Source organism: Lepus europaeus, chromosome 21 (genome assembly GCF_033115175.1).
Source record: "Lepus europaeus isolate LE1 chromosome 21, mLepTim1.pri, whole genome shotgun sequence".
Taxonomy (NCBI): Eukaryota; Metazoa; Chordata; class Mammalia; order Lagomorpha; family Leporidae; genus Lepus; species Lepus europaeus.
The window spans coordinates 18997854-19024272 of NC_084847.1; the positions used below are offsets into that span (position 1 = coordinate 18997854).

General features: G+C 46.3%; 1 protein-coding gene across 1 annotated transcript in view; it reads left to right on the forward strand.

Moving 5' to 3' along the window:
- PRKCB (protein kinase C beta) overlaps nt 1-26419 on the forward strand; it is a 354584-nt gene that overhangs the window by 238711 nt on the left and 89454 nt on the right. The window contains exons 7-9 of the mRNA XM_062180053.1: nt 6567-6723; nt 7827-7961; nt 17064-17160. Of these exons, the coding sequence (XP_062036037.1) occupies nt 6567-6723; nt 7827-7961; nt 17064-17160 (389 nt within the window). The remainder of the gene's footprint in view (nt 1-6566; nt 6724-7826; nt 7962-17063; nt 17161-26419) is intronic.

Sequence of the window (26419 nt, forward strand, 5' to 3'; positions counted from 1 at the left end):
CATCTGCAGCGCCGGCATCCCATATGGGCGCCAGGTTCTAGTCCCGGTTGCTCCTCTTCCAGTCCAGCTCTCTGCTGTGGCCTGGGAAGGCAGTGGAGGATGGCCCAAGTGTTTGGGCCCTGCACCTGCATGGGGAGACCAGGAGAAGCACCTGGCTCCTGGCTTCAGATCGGTGTAGCTCCAGCTGTAGTGGCCATTTGGGGAGTGAACCAACGGCAGGAAGACCTTTCTCTCTGTCTCTCTCTCTCACTAACTATCAAAAAAAAAATTATGAAAGGTAAAATTTAAGAACAAAGCATACTGATGGTCAAAATACATAAAGTAGAAGCTACTAGAAATAAGAGAGATGTACAGAAATACTGTAAGAGTTTTTTTTTTTTTTTTTAAAGATTTATTGGAGAGGCAGAGTTTTAGGCAGAGAGGTCTTCTGTCTGCTGGTTCACTCCCCAAATGGCTCCAACGGCCAGAGCTGGGCTGATCTGAAGCCAGGAGCAAGAAGCTTTTTCTGGCTCTCCCATGTGGGTGCAGGGGCCCAAGCACTTGAATTGTCTTCCACTGCTCTCCCAGGCCATAAACAGGGAGCTGGATCAGAAAAGGAGCAGCTGGGACACGAACTGGTGCCCATATGGGATACTGGTGCTGCAGGCGGAGGCTTAACCTACTACGCCACAGCGCTGGCCCCAACGGGGTTAACTTTGTCAGTGTTTGACAGCTGAAATGGAGAAGGGAAATTGACACCAGCTGAGGCTCTGCCATGAGCTTCACATCCTCTTTATAATTAAGGCAGTCCTGTAATTTAGTGTCAAAACTTGACCTTTGAGAACGGAAGGACAAAAGGTATAAACTGGGGCTGTCTTGGCAAGCCGGGTGGAATATGTGGTCATCCTAACAGCACCTTTGAGGGGCCTGTCGTTTTAACATTTTGAAGTTGGTGGGAGTTACGGCCGAGGTAGGACTCAAACCCACGCCGCGTGACTCCAAAGAGCGGCCACTGGTAAGTTAGGGCCTGATTCACCTGCACCAGCTCTGCACCATCGCACTGCTTGCCGTGGCTCAACAGACACCGTAATGGTCTCAGCTGGAAGTCTGTCTCGACACAGATAATTAATTAGAAGTGTGACCATTGTGCCACTGCCAGTCATGATGGGAAGCCAGCTCTTCTCGGAGCCTTTGGGGCTATGATGTGTTCAGGGTGACAGATGCTGGATGAGGCCTGCCCAGAGACCCCCTGTTTCCTTGCTTTGTGATCGCAGCCTATCTGATGAGACTATTACAGCCCTGGGAAGGGGATTCTAATAGATTATAGGGTGAAAGCCTCCATTATCAGAGAATCTTAGGTTTAGAAACCCCAGGCATTAGAAGAAGCAATAAGTAGACAGGATTCCAAGGGACATGAGCCTCGGCTGGAGAGCAAAGGCTAAAGCAGCTTCTGTTTTTTTTTTTTTTTTTAAAAGATTTATTTATTTATCTGAGAGACAGAGTTACAGAGAGAGTGAAAGACAGGGAGAGAGGTCCTGCAGCCACTGGTTCACTCCCCAAATGACCACAATGGCTGGAGTTGGGCAAGGATGGAAACCAGGAGCCAGGAGCTTCTTCCAGGTCTCCCACATGGGGCAGGGACCCAGGCACTCGGGCCATCCTCCACTGCCTTCCCAGGCCATCAGTAGGGAGCTGGATCGGAAGCAGAGCAGCCGGGATTTGAACCAGCGCCAGCGCCAGCACCAGCAGCTTCCAGTTTAAGAAGATGTAACTTCTTAAGGGGTTAAGGTAACTGGGCTCACCTGTTCGTGCCTGGACTAGGAGGAGGGGGCAGGGCAAGAGAGTGAAGATGGATGGACAGCTCTGCAGTTTTTCATCTGTTCAGTGTCACTCTGAAGTCCTGTTTGGATCCTAGGCATGTGCTGGGGGTGTCCAGCTGGTCTTGGTGAGGCCCTCCTGGGCTGATGTATAATTTACTCTGAAGCCCACTTTCCGGATTCTGTGATTCCAACCGCTCTGCACAGCCAGTTCTGAAAAGTTTTTGGGGGAACAGGACAGGGTCCCCAAAGGCCAGGACAATGGATTCTTGAAGGCTGTCAATGTACAAATAAAATTGTAAGATAACTTTCACTAGCACAATGAATATGACAATGCGTTCTCTAGGACATTTAGAAAGTGTCAGATAAAGCTAAAGTCCTTTTGCTCACAACCCCCAAACCAGACTTCTGTATTTTTTCCCTCAGATGTCACCATTATTTTAAATCAACTTTGGGTATTCACGTCCAGAATCTTCTCTGTATATTTACATACATATGTAACCTCGTAGAAAAGAATTTTATTGTAGCTTTGTTTTGAAGCTTTGGAGAGGCCCTTTAAAAAAAGTTGTTTATTTTTGACATAATTTCAAAATTACAGAAAAGTGGCAAGAATAGAACAAAAATCTTCTGTATACTCTGTGCTTGGTTTACTGTTTATATTTCACCCATTTGGTTTATTATTTTCTGTATTAAATATTTTCCTAGAAGGGTCTATAGGAGGGGACTTTCATGGGAAATGAAATCAAAATATTTATTTTGGTGTGAGTAACTTTTGAAATCCATGCAGGCATTTTGCATAGGAGGGGTCTTCAAAAAGCTCATGAAAAATGTGTATTGCAAAGAAGCTGTGCACGGATTTCAGGACATTTTGTATCCATATTGGCTCATCTTTTAATTCCATCTTCCATGCCTTATTCTGACCCATCTCAGAGTAAGCTGGAGGTCAGGATGGCCATTTACCCTCCTCGATATTTCAGTATCTGTTTCTCTGATCAAGAATACTCTCTTAAATATGCATAGCACAGTTACCCAAATGAGGTGATGGGACATTGACCTAATGGTGTAATTTAATAGTTGAGACCCAGATTTCGTTAATTGAAGCACTAATGTCCTCATACCTTTTCCTTAAACAAAGAGGCGTTATGTTGTCCTCACCTGTCTTCCTCTCCTTTCAACATACTGATGCAGACAGATAGTCCAATGTTATCAGCGTGGGCATTGCACTACACAGCATGACTATGCCATAAAGTATTTATTCCTGCCCCATTGATGGACAATCAGGCTGTTTCCTGCGTTTGTCACTGCAAACATCCCCAAACTAAATGGTAGTGGGTGTTGCTTTGAATGAGGATTTCTGATGTTGAAAATTCCTTGGGGCTGGCACTGTGGCACAGTGGGTTACCATCCTATCCTGAAGCGTTGGCATTCCATATGGGTGCTGGTTCAAGACCTGGCTGCTCCACTTCTGATCCAGCTCTCTGCTGTGGCCTGGGAAAGCAGTAGAAGATGGTCCAAGTCCTTGGGTCCCTGCACCCACGTGGGAGACCTGGAAGAAGCTCCTGGCTCCTGGCTTTGGATCGACGCAGCTTCAGCCGTTGGGGCCAATTGGGGAGTGAACCATCAGATGGAAGACCTCTCTCTCTCTCTCTCTTTCTTTCTGCGTCTCCTCTCTCTGTGTAACTCTGACTTTCAAATAAATAAATAAATCTTAAAAAAAAAAAGAAAATTCCTTGATTACGTAAGGTGGGTTCAAGACATTAAGTACCACAAGTACTCAGATTTTTCCACAGAAAATTTGTGTCTTCTTGGGGAAAAAGGAAAATAATTGGGAAAGTTCTTGGTAAAGAACAATATTTTGGAAGTATACATGAAGTGCACTCTTTTTGTGGATTCAGAACTGTTAGGTAACTTTCCCCAGAATGCAGAGGGCTTGCTTGGCCTGAAGAGCCTATGATGGAGGGTCAGATCTAACCCCAGCCAGCTCCGCATCCAAGATCCAGGGCAAACAATGCCATCTCCAGCAGGATGCTCTTCTCCTGCACACTTAGCAAACTTCCACCAGGGGGAAGGTTGATATTTCTGCTTTTTGTAAAGCATTTGGTACCATCTGGGCTGGCTGGGTTTCAACAAAGATAGTAAAGAAACATTTATCAAGGAAAATCAAAGTTGGTCTCGCCAAGCGTGGTCTGGAGAGATTTGCTTCCTCGATACGTATGCGGCTCTCTTGCTGCTGGGAAACATGACTCGACTTTGAAAAGCTTCAGGAGGGACATGACTTTGGATCTTAGCCTGCAGCATTGTCAACTGCTCATGATAGAGAGATTTTAGTAGCCAAAGCTCTTGGAGATGTGAATGCCGATAGTTCTAGAAGCAATCATTCTATCCCTTTCTACAGAATTTTTCAATTCCTTTGGTAGAGGATCGACTCAAAAGGGCAGAAGCAGAAGAAAGGGCCACATGCATGAAGCAAGATGTGCAGTCGTACTTCCATGAGGAGTGCTTTTAGGGGACAGGGAGCAGGAGTGGATGCCCAAGGAATGGCCATCCTGAAGCCATCAGCATTGAGATTGACAACTGCGATGCCCCTGCCCCCCACTGTCCTGCAAAGAACACTCGGTGAAGTCCTCAACTTACAATAGAAGACTTTTCCCCTAGTGATTGTCCTGCTGGTGTCAATAAGACAGGCAGGGCTTTTCCTGGGAGAAGGAAGATGAGCCGCTTCTGCTTGCAGGTGTGCTGCCAATCAACCACACAGACACATTGCTGGCACTTCAGAGCGTCTCAGATCATGTTGTTAGGCAGCTCACTATGTGATAGATGTGTCATTCCAAGATTCCAGGCTGGAAATGGGTACCTGTTATTTTCTTTGGAAAAATTAAGAAATAAGCGAAAGTAACAGTTGGAGATTGTATTCTATGGAGAAAGTACCTGGGTATCCTAAGAAATTACCATTCTGCAGAACAGCATTGCTTAAAGCATGCTCCATGGACCTGCAGCATATGTGTCACTTATGGGAAGTTGTTAGAAAAGCAGAAGGATAGATTTCACTGCACACTTACTAAGACAGAATCTATCTGAGGGGCATGGGGCCCAGGAAGAAGCCCTCTGGGTGATACTTATGCAGGCTAAGATCTAAGAAGCACTGTGCTGGAAAGGTTCAAATGGGAAAGTCAAATGCTTTGTTCTCAAGGTGCAAAAACACACGTGGTTCCCTTGGATATTGATCCTTTTTGGAAATGGTTAAGTCTTCATAATAAAAATGGAAAATGTAGCAAAGAAAGGCATTGAATGTGAATAATTAAAATGAAGTATCAGCAATATAGCTAGCATTCCTTGTATTTTCCAGGTTAAAGGTTCTGCACTAAATATCTCTTTTCATTACCCAGTTTTATTCTCCTATCGGTTCATTTTATTGATCAAGAAATTGAGGTTCAAATATCTTCAGTAACTGCTAGATAACAAGCAGGCCCAGTGTGTCTTACAGCTCTCTCCACAACACTACATGGCCTCACTCTATCTCTTTAGAAATCAACTATACTTTTAGCAAATCTGGTTTTTATGTATTCCGTGGGCACAGAATCAATATCTTATGTTATCCCCTGCATGTCAGTGCAGAGTAAGCTACACATTGCATTCTGATAACCCTCTCTGCTCTTTTTTCGTCTCGTCTATTCAGTTCCATTTCCCTACTAGCTGTATAATTTTTGGCAAATCAGTCTTATTTCATGTTCTGCCATGGTCAGCAGCTTGGATGTAGGAAAATAAGGGACAGATATTTGAATGAAATGAGGACTGAGGTTTTTATCAGACACATAAAATGGAAAGAAAGAAGGGCAAGGGAGTTGAGAGTGTTTTCATGGGAGTGATTGTAATGCATTTTTGAAATTCGAGCTATGGGTGAGCAGAGTGGAGACAGAAAGAATGGGGAAATAGAGAGGATCTGTTTGGTCCAATGGGAAAAATTGCTGCTGTGGGGTAAGAGTGTGGAAGAGCTAGAAAAACTAGGAGGTTGTATAAGACAGTGCGGTACGTGGAACTGATATGGAGATAGTGTTGCGATTTCTGGGGTAGCAAATTCCAGGGTGTGACCATGAGAGGGGTACAAGCCAAAGGTGGTAGGAAGTGAGAGAGAGGGTGTCTCACCTCCTTCATCCCAGTATTCTTTCTTCTAATCTGTTTTTCTCATCATCTTGAATTTATGGGGCTCCTGCTTGGTTTATCATATTGCACGTGTGGAACACTTAGGAGACACGTTGAATAATGGCTGTGGTAATGGGTATCCTTGTCTGATTCCCGACTCTAATAGGATCGCATTTATCATGAGCAGTGGTGCTGTTATTTCAGATAGTCTTTGTCCTCTTAAGAAAATTCCCTGATATTTTAGATGACAACTACCACTGTGTCTATGGATTTTCTTGTGCTGGCCATTTCATAGGAATGGAATCATGCAATATGTGACCTTTTAGTTATGTGTATGTGAATGTTCACCATGGCCCTATTCAAAGCTGGTGGAAACAAGCTTAGAACACGGACAGTTAATCTTGGGAGTGAGGTGGAAGGTGCAGTGTGAAAGTCAGAAATAGATCTTTCACCAAGATAGAACAGGTTGTTGGCTTATCTCATTTCGTATGCTTCTTCGCTATTGTTAATTAAATTAAAATTCCCGTCAATCCAGTCTGGCGCCAACGGCCATCCCACCGTTTCTCCTGCCGTCACTAGTTGCTGTTTTAATGTGCACTATTCATCCTGAAACTTCCTTTTCTTTTGCAGTAAGAGATGCTAAAAACCTTGTACCTATGGACCCCAATGGCTTGTCAGACCCCTATGTAAAACTGAAACTGATTCCTGATCCCAAAAGCGAGAGCAAGCAGAAGACCAAAACTATCAAGTGCTCCCTCAACCCCGAGTGGAACGAGACATTCAGATTGTAAGTTGCAGCAAAGCGTGGGAGGTGGCGGTTGGGTTACGGGCACCCTGAGATCGCAGAATTCCTCTCTTACTTTGTTTCCTCCTTTCCCCCCTCACCCCTTCCCTCCCTCCCTTCTCTTTCATCTGCATGTTTGTATTGTGAAGCAAGGGAACACTAGAGCCTGTTCTTCTAGTAGAGTGGAGGATGCCTGTGGTGTGGGCGGGAGGTGGTGTCACGTGTTGCGTGGTGAAGGCAAGCTGTGAGAAGCCGCAGGTCTCGGCCAACAGCGGACATAACCCACAGGGTGTGGCAGCATCCTCTCCAGGGCTGAGTTTATGGATGATGCTTTGCCTGTTGCCTGCTGGGAAAGGCCCTGCCAGCTTCCCTTGGGAGTCTTCCCCAGCCAGGGCTCCAAGGATCTGGGGATCCCTTGGGCCAACAGGCATTCAATGCAACAGCCAGCATTTATTGAACATATACTATGTGTAATAACTCCATTGCCTGGTTTCATTCCTGTTTTACCAATGGAGCTTAGAGGGCACAAAGAATCTGCCCTAAGTCCCATAACAAATGTAAGGTGGAGTGGATTCACCTCCAGATCTTGTGACTTCAGAGGCTACACTTCCAGCCACAGGTGCAAAGCATGGTTTCTCTTCCCTCCCTCAGGGTAAACCTGGGGACTTAGACTTCATCAAGGCCATGCCTCAGAACAATTTCCCTAGAGAGACAACGAATGTCTTCATCCTCTTCCTCGCTCCTATACACACGTGGGCTCAGCCCGTTACATAACTGCTGTCTGTACTTCTCACAGTGATTGCCAGTACGACTGACCGCACACCATGCACCCTGTTAAGACAGGAGACAGCAGACGTGTGCCGTTACAACTGTCCCTGTCGGAGCTGGCTCAGGGCTTCTGCCTGTCGAAGCCTCAGACTGCCAAGCAAGGGAAAGCTCTCCCTCCCTAGGGAGAAGGCCTGGGATGGGAACGGGAGATATTTCTTGCAGCCACTTGTAATCTTTAAAAATTCCTACCTCCAGGTCTTGTCCTCTTGTGTGCTTTTCATCTGGGTGCAGAATCTTTGCGACCTCTGCCGACTTCTCTCTTTTTTTTTTCTTTGCAGTCAGCTGAAGGAATCGGACAAAGACAGAAGACTGTCAGTAGAGATATGGGACTGGGATCTGACCAGCAGGAATGACTTCATGGGGTCTTTGTCCTTTGGGATTTCTGAGCTGCAGAAAGCAGGTGTTGATGGCTGGTAAGAAACATTCTGCTGCAGAAATACACTACAGCTTGCTCCTTCGAACATGTGAATGAATACGTTGTCCTTTGCCCCCTAGAGGGAAATGTGAAAGCGAAGTCTCCAAGTAGGTTGGACCTGCCCCACAGGTCCTCATGCTTTTAAAAGAATGCATTAAAAAGGGCAATTAGATGCCAGTCCTTTAAAAATCTGGGGTTTCCAGTGGAAAGAAGTGGCCATCAAAGAAGGAGGTACTTTTCTCTAAAGGGAGGTGAGAACTTCCACTTTGCTAATGGCCTTGTCTAAATACTGACGGAGATTGTGGACTCAAAAAGCTCCCATAGCCTAGGCAGCTCATGTCAAGAGCCTCGGGTGGTCACTGACGTCATACATAAGAGTGTTAATTGTTAAATTAACAACAGGAATCACTGTGCACCAACTCCCCATGCAGGACCTCTGTCCTCAATGAGTTGTATTATGAGAGTTAACTGTAAAACTAGTTCTCAAACAGTTTTGTGTGTGTGTATGTGTATACATGCAAATTGTTGAAATCTTTACTTAGTATAGAGTTGGTCTTATGTGTACAAAGTTAATTGAAAATGAATCTTAATGGAGAATGGGACTGGGAAAGGAGGGAGGAGGTGGAGGGGTGAGGGTGTGGGTAGGAGGGTGGGTATGGTGAGAAGAATCACTATATTCCTAAAGCTGTACTTATGAATTTGTATTCTTTAAAAAATAAATTAAAAAAAAAATCTGGGGTTCACAGGCCATGATTGAAACCAGTTGGATAGTCAACACCCCCTTAAACAGAAGTCTGTTTATTGCGAAGTCCTCAGCACTCCCTATTTTACTGTACCTGCCCCACTTTATACCACTGTGTGGCTTGACTCGCAGGACTTGTAATGCACCGTCAGGTTCAGGTTCATAGAGAAGATGAAGCAGCTTCATGAAGGCCTCATGGAGCCTGGCCCCAGACAGCCAGGACGGTGGCAGTCACAGTCAGTTGCTATGTCTCCTTTGTTCTGGAATTTTTGCTCCATTCTCCTTATAGAAAACAAAAATGAGTACCATCTGATATTATCAACAGAAGGGCTGGGAAAGCCCCTTGGTGGTGATTTCACAGTTTGAATAAAGGAGTCAGAACAGGTGTTCCTGCCTGGCCCCATGGTTGCCCAAAGTGGCGATGGGGGCTCCCATTATTTCTCCAAGATACAGTCTGCCACTTCTGAATGGTCTCGCTTGGAGTTGGTTCAGTTCCAAGTGAAAGAAAATAAAAGTTAAACTTGGTTTGGTAAGAAGGAGGTTGTAGCACCTGGACCACACCTCTTTTCCATTGTGCACCTTGACCTGTCTTAGCTCTTTATTTATCCTAAGCTTTTATTCTGATCTCTGAAGAGGTCTCCTGCATTCTAACGTACCCCCTAGAGCTGCATCAAGATGTAAGACAGGCATGCCCTGCTGGAGCTTAGCTTGTGGTAGATAAGGGAAGGTGGAGATAAACCTGGAGTAAGAAATCACACAGATAACAAATCAATGATGACCTGGTCAAAGATGGGAAAAGGACAGGAGCTCAATGTATATCCCCCAAAAAGGTTTTCAATCAAGCACAATTCACAAATGTCAAACACACAATTCTCACAAAATAGGTAGTGAGAGAGCATGTGTCCAGGTTTTCCTTAGTGCACTCACGAAGCAGCCAGCAGGGTGAGTGGCGATTCCACGGCGGGTTGGAGAAGCTTGTATTTGTACAAGCAGAAGAAAAAAGCAATGCTGAAAGAACTTTGCAGAGTGAAATAGAAAACTGGTGGCTGAACAGATCAATAGAATCCCAGCCTTTGGGCTATCTTATCTACCAGGAAACACACAATGATCTCACTTTCATTTTCTAAAAGTTAACATCTATCTGCAGCCTAGGGGACCATCTGGATGCGACTTGAATGTGAATAATAAGTTAAACAAAGTGATATGACTGTGAGGAAGGAGATACCTAATTAGAAAATGCAATCGTAGGACATTAAAAGGTCACACAGTTGTCTTCCCCCAAGTTTTGGGTGTTTTTTCCTAACATATGGATGATGTGACTGTGCATGGCCCCGCCTTCATTCCCACACAGATTGGTGTCTCTTCCCCTTTAAGTCAAGATGAAGAGGTTAGGGAGAAGAAGGCCTGGTCTGCAGGGGGTACCAGCAAGACAGGAGAGGGCATAATAGTAATAATTATAATAACGATAGCTACCACTTATTGACTCTTATTAGATGCTGAGGGCTGGGCTGAACACTCCACAGCACCGATCAGATGCACAAAAACAATACTGTTTATCTTCTATGGTAGACTTAGATTTTCTCCTATAGTTTTGGGGCTTCATGGTAGCTGAGAGGGGTCCCTTCTCTGGCCTCACAGCTACCGTGTAGCCATTTCTGCCTCATCCCTGAGCCAGGGCCTACTGAGGTAGGACTGGTCCCACCTAGCTTTGGGGCATCAACCACGCTGCCTTCATGCTGGAGACCCAGGACCCAGCCTGTTGCCTCTCCTTGTGAAGTCTTTCCACACAGTGCCCTCTTTACCCCACCCCCAGGCCACTGCTATGACGCCAAGAACCTAAGTATATACCGTCAGTTTCTATGTCTGTGAGTTCTACATTTACAAATTCAACCAATTACAGACTGGAAATATTTGAGAAAAGTGGTGTCTGGATTGAACAAGTACAGACTTATTTTTCTTACTATTATTCTGCAAACAATAGAGTGTAACAGCTATTTACATAGCATTTGCATGGTGTTAGGTAGTTGTAGAAATGATTGAAAGTGTATGTGAGAATTTGCATAGCTTATATGCAAGTACTATGGCATTTTTATAGAAGGGACTTGAGCATCTATAGATTAGTTATTTGCAAGGATTTCTGAAGTCCATCCCCCATAGATAACATACGTATCCCATTCTGCCTCCAGACATGGGGGTGGGCAGAGGCTAGAGAGTCCACATCTAGGGTTGACCTTGGATGGATGCTTTGTGACCTAGGTAAGTTGCTTCACCTCTCTATGCTACAGCCTTCTCAGCAGTATTATGCTGATCCTCAGCCTGATTATGGCCCTCTCCACCCACCACTTAGAAGAGTTGGGTGATGTTGGTAGAATAATAGTTGGGAGGAATTTATGCAAAATAAAAGCCCCTCACCAGATTTTACAGATAAAATCCTTTTCAGATTTAGGACCAGGACAGACACAAAGCTGGGCTGGCTCTAAATGTACTAAATTTGGATTCTTGTCCCAGGGATTCTTGTCCCAGCATGTGGTTTGGGGTAAGTCACACACCCTCTGCTGTGATTTGGATGTTAGTTTGGGTGTCCCCTAAGGACCTGTGTGTTAAAGACCTGGTTGTCAGTGGTTAATGGAGTCATGACAGTGGTGAATGGATTAAGGTGTGGACTTGATCCAATTGTGGTGTCAGAAGCCAGGGCCTTGGGAAGTGATTGGGATTGGGTCATTAAGAGTGCAGCCCTCATGATGGAATCATGGTGACATAGGTGACCAGTGCTTTCTGCTCATGATGGGATGGCTTTTTCACACCCTCTGCCATCACCACCTCCTGGTCATTGTGGGTAGGACCCACCTGATCTTGGACTGAGAACCTACAAAATCGTGAGCCAAAAATGAAACTTCTTCCTTCATACGTGGTTTCTGTTAGGAATGAGGTTGTGGCAGTAAAAAGCTGACAAGACACTCTCTTCGAGACTCAGTTTCCCCCCAGAGATGGGGATGGCTCCCCGTGCTGATCTGCTGTGCTGTAATTTAAGGCCATGTGGCAGGACATGCAGGAGCAGCTGTGAGGGCTCCCAGATGTGCTGTGCCAGCCCCAGGCTCCTCACCTGCCTCACTGCCGCCAGCTCTGTGTCTGCTGTGGAACCCTCCCCTCTGTTTCTAATTCTGTGTATTTATGCTGTCTCCTTTCTTTTCCCTTCATTTTGCAGAGGTTCAACTGTTTTATTTATTTGTTTTTCTCCAAAGAATTAGCTCTGGGATTTGCATATCAATCCTGTGTCTGTTTCTCCTGTGCTGTAGGCTTATTTGGTGGTTGCCTTTGGATTTTGGACAAATATTTTGCTATTTTATTTTTCTTCTTTAAACTTGCTCTGCTCTTTAAAAATAATGAGCAAGCTTGAAGGACTAGAACCTGCCCCTCAGCGTCATGTTCTGGGCCACAGTTGTGTTTTTAATTTCCTCTCTAATGTGCTATTATTTAGACGTGCTTTTTAACCTCCAGAATTAGCTTTTTGTTTAAATTTTTATTATTAATATTAAAATAAAGGTTTAGCATTTCATAATCAGAAAAAATGGCTTATACCTTTTTTGTGTCTTTCTCTTCTCTTCTTTTTATTTTCTTTCGTTTTTTCTTCTTTTCTTCCTTCAACTTGGCTTAGCATATGTTCAATATTGATAAATGCACTATGGACATTTCAATAAAAAAGATTCTACTTTCAGTCTCTCTCAAATTAAAAAAAGTTTGTAAATGGGCAGCTGTTTGCTCTGTTGGTTAAGACACTAGTTGGGATGTACCTGTTCCTCATTTAAGAGTACCAGGATTTCGAGTCCTGGCTCTGCTTCCAGTTCCATTTTCCTCCTACGTGGACCCTGACAGGCAGCATGTGATAGTTCAAGTAGTTGAGTCGGGGTCACCTACACGGGAGACTCAGATGGCGTTCCTGGCTCCCAGCTTTGGCCTGGCCCAGCACTGGGCACTGTGGGCACTGGGATTGAACCAGTGGATGGGAGTGCTCTCTGCCTGCCTTGTTTCTTTGCCTCTCTAATCTAAAAAAAAATTATATTTACTATTTATTATTTGTAAGGTATACATTTCTATGTTCCTATATACTCTACCTTATTGTTATGTACAGTTCTTTTATGCTTTTGTGTTTTCTTTTGTAAAGATTTATTTATTTATTTGAAAAGCAGTGTTACAGATAAACAGGGAGATACAGAGGGATCTTCTATCTACAAGTTCACTCTTCAAATGACCACAACAGACAGGGCTGGGCCAGGCGAAGCCAGGAGCCAGAAGCTTCATCCTGGTCTCCCATGTGGATGCAGGGCCCCAAGCATCTGGGCCATCCTCCGCTGCCTTTCCCAGGCTCCTTAGTAGGGAGCTGGATTGGTGGTGAAGCATCTGAGACTCAAGCCAGCACTTATATGGGATGCTGGCTTTACCTGCTACGCCACAATACTGGCCCTGTCTTTTTCTTAAGCTTGTAAGATTCTCCCAGTAACATTGTTTAAATTGTGTGTTTTTTTTTTTTTCATTTCTGATGGATTCTGCTTTATATGTATGTGGCAGTATTATGAGCCAGGATTATATGACATGAAGTTGTCTCTTGCGGTCTTTCCTTGTGTTTGTTTTTGCATCCTTTGGTTGTCTGCACACACACCACAAGCACCTGCTGTACTGTGCAGACAGCAGTGAGCAAAGCAGACCAGAATCCTTGACCTTAGGGAGTTTTCTTTCCAATTGGGAAAAAGTTAACTAAAGTTTTAGAATGAACAAAGATGGAAGATTAAAACAGACTAATAAAGCCCATAGAAAAAGTCAATGAGCAGTGAGGCTGGGGAGGGGCCTGGGTTTTCTGGCTGCTCAGGAAAGGATGACAGATAGGGAAGATTTGCAGGGAGCAAGACCGTGGGTCCTGTGGGTGTCTAGGGCGAGCTTGTCCTAGGCAGAGATGAGAGCCAGAGCGAAGCCCCTGAGGCAGGAGTGTGCCCTGCTGGAAGGATGGGGTGGGGTGGGGAAGGGGGAGTGCAGGGCTTGCAAGGACTTCAACTTTTTTTATATAATTTTTTTTCAAAGATTTTATATTATTTATTTGAAAGACAGAGTTACACATTATTAAAGTGCTTGCCAAAATATTCTACAGTGTTTAAGACCAATCTGCATTCTTATCAATGCTGTGTGAGACTTTTCATTTCACTCTCCCTTGTCAACATCTGATATTATAAATTTCAAAGAAAAGATTCAAGTATTGTGTGTATTTTTATTACTAATTATTCAGTATTTTAATTTGTATATTGCCATTTGTTTGTATTTGTAAATACCTATGTTCTTTTGCTTTTTTTCTTAATTAATTTATAAAGAACTTCTATATAAGAATAATATTTGCATGTCTTTGATGACATGTATGTTCCAATATTCTTCCTTTTTATATTGTATATTAATTTTGGTAATATACCTTTTTTCTTAGTTGTATTTAAGGCATTCACTTCAACTCTAATCTAAAATAATAATTATCAAGCCAACCACCAGAAATATTTCTCAAGTTCATTTTCTAATTGTTACCTGAATTATCCATCCTGTGTCTAAAGGACTTTTGAATTCAGTGAATGTATTTTTCTTTTGAAAGTAATTTTTTCTAATCTCAGATTATTCTCTTTTCATAGATATATTGACCACTTGAAACTCATTGGCAATATGAATTAGATGTTTTCTAGAATTTTCCCTCTTCTGCTCTTTTTCATGGGAAAAGCTGTGTCCTCATGTTTCCGTTTCTTAGCATGGCTGAATTGTTCACCCATCCTGCTCTGTTCCTTTGCTTGCCCGTCCTCATAGCAAGAAAGAGCAGCAGTAAATGACCATTGTCTCTGCTCTAATCTTTCAGCTCTAGATGAGGGGAGAGAGGAGTCTTGTGTGCTCTGCACAGTCTTGTCAGCCTTCCTGTCTCCTGTGCGTGTTTGGGAGAGGGTTCCATCTGAAGACAGCCGCACAAAAGGCAGCTCCCTTGCTCCTAGGAGAGATCTCTGCCCCATGTTGGTTTTGTGGATCTCAAAGTTGGAAGGGGGTCCCTGTTCCTCTCAACTTGTGGGCCCAGGGGTCCTGATTTGGAGGCAGTAGAGACACACCCTTGACTAATGTGTCCTGTGAGGTCACAGGGAACATTTGCTGGGGCACCCTGTCCCTGCCCACTGCTCCCTGTGCTGGCATCCCGTGTTGCCTCCTGAATAGGAGTGGGAATTGGAGTTCCTCATCTACTCCCTGATGGTCTGACCCGAGTGGGAAGTTGGGTCTGTTCCCTTTACTGATGGCAGCTGCTCAAACCCCCCTTCCTTGGGTTCTTCCAGGTGTGAGACCCACATGAACTTGGATTGTATGTAGTTGGGGCATACATGACGTAGGCTGCACTTTTGCCAGTGCTCCTTCAGTTCTTTAGATTACTGCAGAGAGAAGGTCCCAGGGAGCTCTGATATATCCTTTTTTTAAAAAATTTATTTGACAGGTAGAGTTATAGACAGTGAGAGAGAGACAGAGAGAAAGGTCTTCCTTCCGCTGGTTCACTCCGTAGATGGCCGCAACAGCCAGAGCTACGCTGATCCGAAGCCAGGAGCCAGGTGCTTCTTCCAGGTCTCCCATGCAGGTTCAGGGGCCCAAGCACTTGGGCCATCCTCCACTGCCCTCCCGGGCCACAGTAGAGACCTGGAGTGGAAGAGGAGTAACCGGGACTAGAACCCAGTGCCCATATGGGATGCTGGCGCCACAGGCAGAGGATTAACCAAATGAGCCATGGCGCCGGCCCACCTGATATATCCTTAAAACTCTTTAACACTTACCCTTGGTCTCTGCTGCTCTCCTGTCTTAAAGGGGATGTGGGAGGGGGCCTTAGGCTGAGGGCTTTGGTAGCCAACATGACTTGGACCTGAATAGCATCAATTTACATTTGCTTATTTTTTTTTTTTAATAATTGCTTCCTATTTTGTACAAATGAGGACACTGGCTTTCTTTTTAAGGAAGAGTGAAAATATCCTGTAAAAATGAATGTATTATTAAAACAAAACAGATGTTTTAATGAAAAACATTGTTGGCATAACATACAGACTGAGCCCAATCCACAGAGGGGGCCTATGAATAAGGCTTGCCAAACACTGCTTTGTCTTCTTTTACTATTCCTTGGATTTGTAGAGATTCCTGGAAGTCCCTGCTTTGTGGATAGCACCCTTCTTGGTTTCCAGCAAAGATACAGATGTTGTCTCGTGTTTGCATCTCCATTGGTGGTGTCAGTGGAGAATCGGAAGAAGAGAAATGAATATTAAATGTGGAGGCGTGGAGGCTGAAACTGTCGCCTGTGCTTTGAGTCACCTGTCCCTATGTTGGTGGAAGCTGTCCCAGATTTGTGAATGGAGATAAAAATGGATAAAAATTGTGCATTTCAGTTAGGGAGCATCTTTGGGAGTTAGGAGTTTTGGGGTCTTTTCTCCCCCACAACTGACCCCAATGCCTTTGGAATGCCTTCCTCAGTTTCAACCCATCCTGGGACCAGCTTTGTGGTCAAGAAGCTGAGTGTAGCCAGCGTGTTTGTGATAATGCCAGCGGTAATAGCAGTGATAATGCTGTTTATTGAACACTCGCTGAGTGCTAAACTCAGTGCTTATTATGTCACATGCATCATTTCAGTTCGACTTTACAGCAATTATATAAGAAAGGGGTTTTGATTCCAATTTATAGATGCAAGCAGCAGCGGCTCAAGAGCCCCACCGACTTGCTGAAGGTCATGTAGCAAGTCAAGAATAGAGGCAAGATTTAGACGGAGGCTTCGTTTGAAGTCCATGGTCATCCAAATGCATTTGGGCACCAGGATGGCAGGCTAGCAACGCAAGTGCAGTGAAAGGTGGTGACAGTGTTGGGAGAACTGTGCAGTGTTGGGAGAACTGGATAGGAACACATTGACAATGGGGGATCTTGGCACCCTTCTCTTGTCACAGGAAAGCACTTCCTGGAGAAAAAAAAAAAAGAGTTTACAAACTATAGAGTAATTGAATGATGTCACGAAGAAGACTTTGTGGAGAAAGAGAGAGAGCGAGAGCAAGAGTGAGAGCGAGAGAGAGAGAGAGAGAGCGCGCGCCACATCCGATAAACACAGAATATGCATTTTTTCTGATGTCCATGGAATCATTACAAAAGCATGCAATGTGTTTGGCTACACACACACACACACACACACACCCCAAAATACAAAACATAAAATGAAACCAAAACTCCTCAGTGCATTTCTTTTCAAAATAAAGCTTTTAATAGGCTTCCTTTGCAGCAGAATGATGTCAAGTTGAGAGTCGTAGAAAGTGTGCTGACCCCTTGTCTCCCTTTAAGGTTTAAGTTGCTGAGCCAGGAGGAAGGCGAGTACTTCAACGTGCCTGTGCCGCCGGAGGGGAGCGAGGGCAATGAAGAACTGCGGCAGAAATTTGAGGTGAGATTGCTTTCTGTTTGTCTACATTCGTGGGGACCAGCTAGGTATGCACTGCGCTGTGTCTCCTGCTTATGTGTGTCTTCCACGAGGGTCCTTCATGACTCTGAACCTTGGCAAGGCTGTTCCATCTCCTAGCAGGCTCCTACGTACACTCCAAGACTCCAAGGAAGAGTCCCCCGTCTTATGAAGTCATTCTTCTCTCTCCTCTCTTGTTTAGATTCACGTGTCCTCAAAAGCACTCATTCCCTGCCCAGGTCTTTGTGACGGTGACTTGGATGAAATGGTACAAACAGCAGGTGAAAGACGCAGACGGAGTGTCTGTGTTTCAGGACCAAGTCAACCAGGCCTGCTGATAGGTGGAAGGAGCTAGTGTTTGTGTCTATTGGCAGGAGGGTGCTAGACTATGGATAAAGAGAAGTGACCATGCTAGTGCCTCCATGAAGTCCCACAGGTGGATCCTCCCTCTAACATGTCTCTCAAAGAGATTGACCTTGGCTCTGACCTTGGGCTATGCTGCTGGGTTGGCTCTGACCTCAGAGAAGCTCCTTCCCTTCTCTGGGGACAAATACACTCTCTGTTAGGCTATATGGGAACACCAGGTGTGCAGGACACAGCTCACTTGTACGGAAGAAATGGTTTGGGGGAAATGGGACTGAGGGAATACATTCTATGAGTGTTGAGTGACTTTAAAGTAGTTCCATGAGGGTGAACACATTATTTTGTTCACAAAAGCTCAACATGCTGAATCGGGTAGGGGATCATTAATTCTAAATAAGCAGCGATGGCCTACTAACCCTGAAAATTGCATAAAATAGTGTAGCTAAAATGAAATGGATTTTTCTTATTACTCACTAAATATTTTCATAAGAAAAAATTTTGACTATGACCATAAACGAGTTTCAGCTCTTTGGAGAACATGTTTGCGAACTCTGAGAAGGTAGAGAAGGTGTCGTGGGAGAAATGGCAATGGAAGTTAACCAAGGAAACAGGGACAAAGAGCCCTGTGTTCTGAGAACAGCATGTGCAAAGGCCCTATGGTCAGGAGTTACACAGTGGCCATATGAGATGGAATGTCTGTGTGAGTACAGCAGAGAGAGATCCAAGGGGTGAGTCCAAGGTGAGAGGGAGAGGGCGGGGGCCAGAGGGGCAGAGTTGTGCTGGCGTCAGCAAGGGTTTCGACGTGTAGCCCAAGAGCCACGTTAGTGTGCCCCTCAGCTTCACAGGTGGTGTTCCCAGGTCCCTTGTCTTGAGTCTGTGTCCTCTGTGCTGCCTGGACAAGGGTGAAGACTGACCCACTGGGCTCCCCCTGGAAACAAGTGCAATAGGCACATTGACCTTGGGCTTACGAGTCAGGCTCCAGTGACCTTGACAAGCGAAGGTCGTTCCCTGACAGGCCGCTCCAGCCCAGGGGAACGGATAAAAAGGACCTTTCCTCCCAGTAAGGTGAGAACTGGATGCTGGTTAACAGAAAAGAATGCGTGCAGACAGCCCTCTTCCCTGGGAAGGCTCTCCGTGCCTCTCCTCTGCTTTCTGATAAAGTGCTGTCTGTTTGCTATGTGTTAAAAATGTACCATTGTGGATTTAAAACAAAAACAAAAACACACACAGAAAAAGCAAAGCCACAGCCAGTCTTATTTGGTATAAAACGAAGGCTCAGTTTTTTGCAAAATGATGTCTTCTGTCCTGGGGCAGCTGGGGTGATATTTCTGAACACCCAGGAAAATGTTTCCTCCGTGAGCAGAGCATTTGCCTGGGCCAGTAATTGGCTTGGAGTAAAGTGTGGTTTTTATCTGCATGCAGCAAAATGCGTCCTTTTCTTTCCAGCAAGAGCCTGCAAATGCTTGTTTATGCCTGAATTATAATCATTCCGTACTGTCGTTGTTGATTGAAAAAAAAAATGTTTCCAACAGACCGAAAATTGTTCTCAGACACACCGAGGAGTTTCGGTTGACCTTGAACGTGAGAAATGTAATCCCTGTGCAATAACCAATTAGCGCTGGGAGTGACTCAGAAATGACTTGCAAGCCTCTTATCTGGAGAATTCTGAGTGACAGTAAACTCGAGCCGCTGGAATGGGGGTGATGGTTTCAAGGTGGGGTGAGCTTGGTGCAGGTGGCGCAGGTGGTGTACTTCGGGATGCCAGAGTTGGGTCCGTTCAGGGGGATTTCAGTCCAATGGTGGGCTTGCCAGTGGGCCAGGGAAGAGAATGCTCTGTTTTAGATGACTATGGGTGGATTTCCTGACAGTCTTAGAATTTATTTATTTAACAAAGTACTCACTATATGCATTTGTTATTCTAAGCACTTAACAGATATTAACTCATAACAACCCAGAATGGAAGATTCTTTTTTTTTTTTTTTTTTTTTTTTTTGACAGGCAGAGTGGATAGTGAGAGAGAGACAGAGAGAAAAGTCTTCCTTTTTGCCGTTGGTTCACCCTCCAATGGCCGCTGCGGCCGGCACATTGCGCTGATCTGAAGCCAGGAGCCAGGTGCTTCTCCTGGTCTCCCATGGGGTGCAGGGCCCAAGCACTTGGGCCATCCTCCACTGCCTTCCCGGGCCATAGCAGAGAGCTGGCCTGGAAGAGGGGCAACCGAGATAGAATCCAGCGCCCCAATCGGGACTAGAACCCAGTGTGCCGGCGCCGCAAGGCGGAGGATTAGCCTGTTGAGCCACGGTGCCGGCCCCAGAATGGAAGATTCTATCGTGAACTCCCAATTTTCTTTTTGTATTGAATTTTTAAGTTTATTTATTTAATTTATTTTTTGAAAGGCAGAGTGGCAGAGATACAGAGAGAGAGAGAGAGAGAGAGAAAGAGAGAGATCTTCCATCTACTGGCCCACTCTCCAAATGCTGGCAACATCTGGGCCTGGCCCAGGGTGAATCCAGGAGCCTTCCAGGTCTCCAGTGTGGGTGGCAGAGGCCCAAGTATGTGAGCCATCACCTGCTGCCTCCAGGGTGTGCCTAGGCAGGAAGCTGGATCAGAAGCAGAGGCGGAACCCAAAACCAGGCACTCGAATACAGGATGCAGGCGTCCCAACCTGCTGCACCAGAACACTGCCCAACTCCCATCTTCCTTTCCAGATGAGGAAACTGAGGCCAGGAGAAGTGAAGTGTCTGTGCAAGGCCTGGGAGCTGCTCATTGTCCTGGGACCAGACCATCGGGCTTCAAGCACAAATGGCTTCTGTAGGAGGCGGTCCCTGGAAGCAGCCTAGGGGAGTGGGGAAGGGAGGTGACAGAAGGAAGGAAGGCAGCCAGGAAGCAGGTGCAGTCGGGTCGGCCAGTGCACCCACTGGTTCTGCCGCCATGGCCTCAAGCACCTGTGGGTTGGAAATATTTGAAAACCAAAAACTGTATCTGTGTTAACCATGCACAGATCTGCCTTGTCACTCCCTGAACAACACAGCACAACAACCATTTATAAAGCAGTTACATTGTGAATCATACAGAGGTAACTTATATACATGGAGGACTGCCTATTATACCATTTTATATAAGTGATACAAACATCTGAAGATTGTAGTGTCTTGGGCGGATATCCAAGGACGACAGTATTTTCGACTTGCTATGGGAAGCTGGGGTTGAACCCTATGGAGAGCTCTAGACCCTGCACTGAATGCAGACCTAAGTCTCCCAACCAAAGGACAGAAAGCTGAGGTGCTTCCCACCAGCTCCCCTGCCATGGCTGGGTGAGGGCTGCTTCCAAGGGGAAACCTTTGCTTCCCGTCGCCAGCCTTGAGGCAGAGTCACGGGTGTTTGCGGTAAGCAGCCCCAGGTGTAGACAGGAGAGTGCCAGGAGGTCCTGGCAGGACACCAGTGGCCACATCTGTGCAGCGACACATGCAGATTGCCTGGACTTGAATCCCAGTTCTGTTCTGCCGCCTGCTTGCCAGGGGGGACTACAAGTTAGTTCATCTCTCAGCTTTTGATTCACCCCCTGTAAAACAGAGAATGACCGCACTGCTTACCTCGTCCGGTTTTCTGAGACTTGGATGAGGTAGTGCATTGAGAAGCATGTGGCATTGTGACGTCAGGCGCTAGTGTCGCTGCTGTTGTTATCAGCTCCCTGCTTGGGATAAACGAAGCTTCTGGGCTTCGGATGGAGCTGCCGGAGGGCTGGGAAGGACCTCCAGGGACTCCTCACCTGCCTGGCTGCAGGGCAGCTGGGTGTGCGTGTCAGGGTGGCGGAGTCTGTAAAGTAAGCCAGGACAGGCATTAATCATCAAAATGGAGACTGTGGGCTGGCTGCTGAGGGGTCACTGTCCCCTTGTGCATCCTGGAAAGTGCTATTTGCTTTCTCTTTGAGCGCCGAGTTCTGGGGCTCTAAATTGCAAACATGAAAGGCGACCATTAGTGTATTCCTATTTCTGCAGGCATATCCTGCCCAGCAAGAGAAAGGACAATTTTAATTTGGGCCTCCACTTTGCAGGCTCGCTCTTTGATGGAGTCCCAGCTGGGTCCGAGGCTCCTTGGTGCCGTGGGGTGTTGGAAAGGACACATGACGGGGTGCTTGTCCTCCAAAGGCTCACTGGGATGGGAGGTCACAGAGCCACTGCCTTCAGGAGACAGGCAGATAACAAAATGGGGAAGAGCCAGTCCCACCCAGTGTGGCTGCATCTATTTCTTCAAAGGAAGCCAAGCATTTGGGTTTCTATAAGGCGTCTCCTGATTTCCTGTAGGTGGCTATTAATTGAAATGTTAAAATAACAACAAACAGTACGCAGACCAGATCAGTAGCATGTTCAGGCTTCTGGTCTGGATTCTAGAAATTGAGAGGATATTCCCATGACAAGAGGCACAGAAGCAAACTGGGATGGCCCTGAACTCAGAGGAAGGACTCAAAGGGCAGGCTGTTGGCTACTTGTTGCTCCCTGAAAGATAGAAAGCAAACAAATAAACAAAGAAACCCAGACCCCTTTCAAAATTCCCTTTCTCTCCAGTGTGTCTAAGCAAAGTCAAATGAAGAAATTGGACAGTGTGAACTCCATGCCTACTTCACTGGGCTTGTGCACTGGGACCCACAAGGGCATGGGCCAGCAAAGCTTGTGAGCTGAAATGGGATCTGGGGACCAGGGACAGGACTTGGAACTTCACAGGTCGGAATGTGTGAATCTGAAGGGTCTTGAGTGAGGATTCAAAGAAGGTGGGAGATGTCATCATAGAGTGATGAGATGGTGGGGTGGGGGGGTAGGAGGGGCCGTGTTTGGGTCAGGCCAGAGTGAGCAAGGCTCTGCGGCTGGATGGTGAGAGGACTGGGGAGCCCAAGAAAGGCAATGTAACTTCTGCCCTAGGTTCTTTCGTAGTGCAATCTCCATTGCAAATAAGATGACCTCTAATCTCTGTCTCCAATTCAGATATGCCTTATGCACTGCAAACTCACAACCTCATGGTGGTTCCAGGACACTTGTTTTGTAAGATTTAGGTATTTGAAAGGCAGACAATCAGAGACAGGTCTCTTGCCAGGTCTCCCACATGGGTGGCAGGGACCCAAACACTTGGGCCACCACCTGCTGCTTTCCCAGGTGCATTAGCAGGGAGCTGGATTGGAAGCAGAGCAGCTGGGACTGGAAACATCACTCTCATATGGGATACTGACATTAATCCACTCCGCCACAATGCTGGCCATGGTCCCAGAGACACTTAAACCTAAACCTATCTTCCTACAAACTAACTTGGCCAAGCATGTTCACAGCCGTTTGGATAGTGGCCCCAAAGTAGAAACAATGCAAATACCCACAAAGAGGAGAAGGAGTCAACACAAACAAGGGACACTACTCAGCCACACAGAGGGACCCCTTGGGATTCACGCAGCAACACAGGTGAAGTTCAAGAACATTCCAATGACGGCAAAGAGCCAGATGCGAAAGAGGATGTAGTCTTTGATTCCACGTTGATGAAACTTGCAAACAGGCATAGCTGACCCACAGGAAAAGCAAGCAGAGCAGAGGCTGCCACTGGGGGAGTGGAGGTTAACCAGGGCGAAATGGTTTGTCTGGTGTCTGGGGTGTGGGTTACCTGGGTGTATGCGTGTGTCAAAATTCATAGAACTGTACACTTAAGACCTGTGCATTTCACTGTATCTGCCTCATTTTTCTTAAAGTGTCGATTGTAAAAGAGATGAGGATGCTTGGCCTTTGAATGTTGACAATGGAACAGTGCCCAAAAAGGAGAAAGAAATTTTACAGTCTTAAAACCGCTGTAGAAGAAGGGGATCTCAACAAACCCCAAACCAGGGTGCACATCTTTTCCCTCTCTCTTGCCCATACTTCCTGTTTTGGAAAATTCTACTCTAGGAGAATCAGAAAGCAAAGGCAGAAGGTGCAGAGACCAAAGAGAGAAGTCAAATCTAAGATGTTACAAATTGGAGGGTGGGGGGAGCAGATTTATAGACAAAGCATGGCCTCAGGAGACCTTGAGACATCCTGATCTCTGTGTCACAAGGCAGGAGAAGGGAGTTTTGTAGACAGTGGTGGATCATGGCCAACCTCAGGGCCCTGGGTCTTTCTCAAGGCATTAGTTAAGGAATATTCCAGGCATTAGCTAAGAAACATGCCAAGGTCTAGTCCTACAAGACAAGCCGCAGCGTGTTATCTTAGCAACTGGTTCACTTAGCAGGGTTGGGGGTGGCTGTCAGGGTTACCCGCAGGGCAAGGTGGCACTGTGGTCATGTCCGGCTGAATCCCCACCCTTCCAAAGTTGCCTCTCATCTCACTGGAGTCACCATCCTTCCGGGTGCTCAGAACAGACGTGAGGAGCCGCCCTTTCTCTCCCTCTTTCAATTCGACATCCAGCTGTGATGATTCTATTTCATGGCGGATCCACTTTTTGCTGTCTACACTGCAGACAGCCCTTGATAGCTGCCGTCACTTCCTGGTGGTCTCCAAATTCACATGCTTCCCGTGGGTCTCTTCTCTCGGCCTGGAGTGAGCCTCTGCCTGGGGTCCAACCACTCGCAGCCCTGCACACAGTCTTTCCAGAGCCACTGTCCTGCTCAGAATCAGCCACACCCCCTCAGGTGCTGTGCCTGCTCTGTGCGCTCCAACCACACGAGCCAGGGTTTAGCTCCTTGAATGTGTCTCGTTCTCTGCTCCTGCTGCCAACATCAGTTTCTCCACCTGGGTCACTGCAGCATATCCTTTGGGCACAGTGTGGAGGACCCCGCTAGAACGTACTTTCTCTGGGCGTTTGTATCTCTTCTGCCCTGCGACACTCAACACTTAGAGCAGTCCCTGAAATGTTAACTGGCACTCCCTGAATATTTCTTGAATGGTTGAAAGACTCTTCCTTGATATTTGAAACCCTGGGAAAGTTCCTGTTACCTCTTAATTTTAAGAAAGAGCTGAATGAAGCAGCAATCGTAATAGCCACGGTTCACAGCATGTCCTGTGTACCAGGAATGGTACTAAGAACTCTGTGTTGTGTGATGTTGTCACTTTGTCTCCGTTTTCCTGAACAGGACTCTGGGGCTTAGCAGGGGTCACTTGTAAAATGCAAGGAAGTGCCTAGACTACTCTGTGTCAGGGGCTCCTCCAGGAGCCAGGGTAATGGTACCAAAACAGAAAACGTCTTTGTCCTCAGGGAGCTGGTGTCCTGGTATGAGAAGAAAAACAGCTAATTAAGAAGCAAGTAAGGGGCTGGGGCTGTGGTATAATGGGTAAAGCCGCCACCTGCAGTGTTGGCATCCCATATGGGTACCAGTTCTAGTCCCGGCTGCTCCACTTCTGATCCAGTTCTCTGCTATGGCCAGGGAAAGCAGTGGAGAATGGCCCAAGTCCTTGGGGCCCCTGCACCTGCATGGGAGACACGGAAGAGGCTCCTGGCTCCCTGCTTTGGATCGGTGCAGCTCTGGTCATTGCGGCCATTTGAGGAATGAGCCAATGGATGGAAGATCTCTCTCTCTCTCTCTCTATCTCTCTCTGCCTCTCTGTAACTCTGCCTTTCAAATAAATAAGTGAATCAAAAAAAGAAGCAGCAAATAAATACATGGTATATAAAATAGCGACAAGTGAAATGGAGAGAATCAAGGAAGAGTGGTGGATATTACTAAGAGCTATTACATGTTGGGTGCTCAGGGAAATATCTCTTGTCAGTGGTAAGAGAGTTCTGGGGAAGGAGCACTCCGTGCATAAGGAACAACAAGTGCAAAGGCCCTGGGACAAGAGCATGTGTGATGCCCCCAAAGGATAGCAAGGAGGCCAGTATGAAAGGAACAAGATGGGGCTGAAAACAGAAAGTGTGCAGGGGGGCTTCTGGTCATCTGTAGCCTTTGCCTTTTACACTCTGAGCAGATGGGAGGGGCTAGGAAGTTTGGAAGGAGGCGCACTTTGGGCCAGTGGATTTGTTCAGGGCAGCATGGCAAAACCATGTCAGAGTCAGGATTCTAACCTGAACCTTTCACTCCACAGTTCTCTCCTTCCTACAGATGAGCCCATTACCAAAGACCTGGAGACTGCAGGTCTCAGGCTGCTGGCGTCCTGTCTTGTCCTCTTTGCAAAGCGTTTGCTGCTATTAGGAGCCACCAGTCAGCTGCTCACAGCAGGGAGCCTCTGCCCACGGTGCTGAGGACACACATGGGCCCCATTTGTCCATTTATTCAACAAACGTTTAGCTGGGAATTCCACTGGTTGATAGGAGAAATGTGGAGAATAAAACATATTTCTAGGGCAGGCATCCGATGCAGTGGTTAAGATACCACTTGGGAGAGCCTGGGTTCGAGTCCCTGCTCCACTTCTGATCCAGCTTCCTGCTAATGCACATCTTAGGAGGCAGCAGGTGATGGCTGCCACCCCACATGTGAGATCCAGATTGAGTTCTGGGTTCCTGGCTTTGACGTGGCCCAACCCTGGCTACTGTGAGTGTTTGAGGAGTGAGCCAATGGACGGAAGATCTCTCACTCACTCACTTTGCCTTCCAAACGAGCAAAAATAAATAAAACTTTTCTGAAAACAGGCCTGTTCCTGGCCTTCACAGTTTATTGGAGGGAAACAGTGAACAGGCCGTTATTCATCTACTGGTGATGGGAAGTGATGTGAATGAAGGAAAGAAATTGGAGGGGAACCTAATTCAGACAGGGAATCAGGGAAGGCTCCCCTGAGGAGGTAACTAGGCTGGGCAAGGGGAGAGAGTAAGCATTCATATGGCAGCAGCAGGTGCAAAGAGCCTGGGACATTCAATGGAGTGAAAAGATCATGAAACTGGGTGGCAGGGAAGAGGAACTCGAGAAGTGATGAGGTTGTAGAGCTGGGCTTGGTCACCCAGG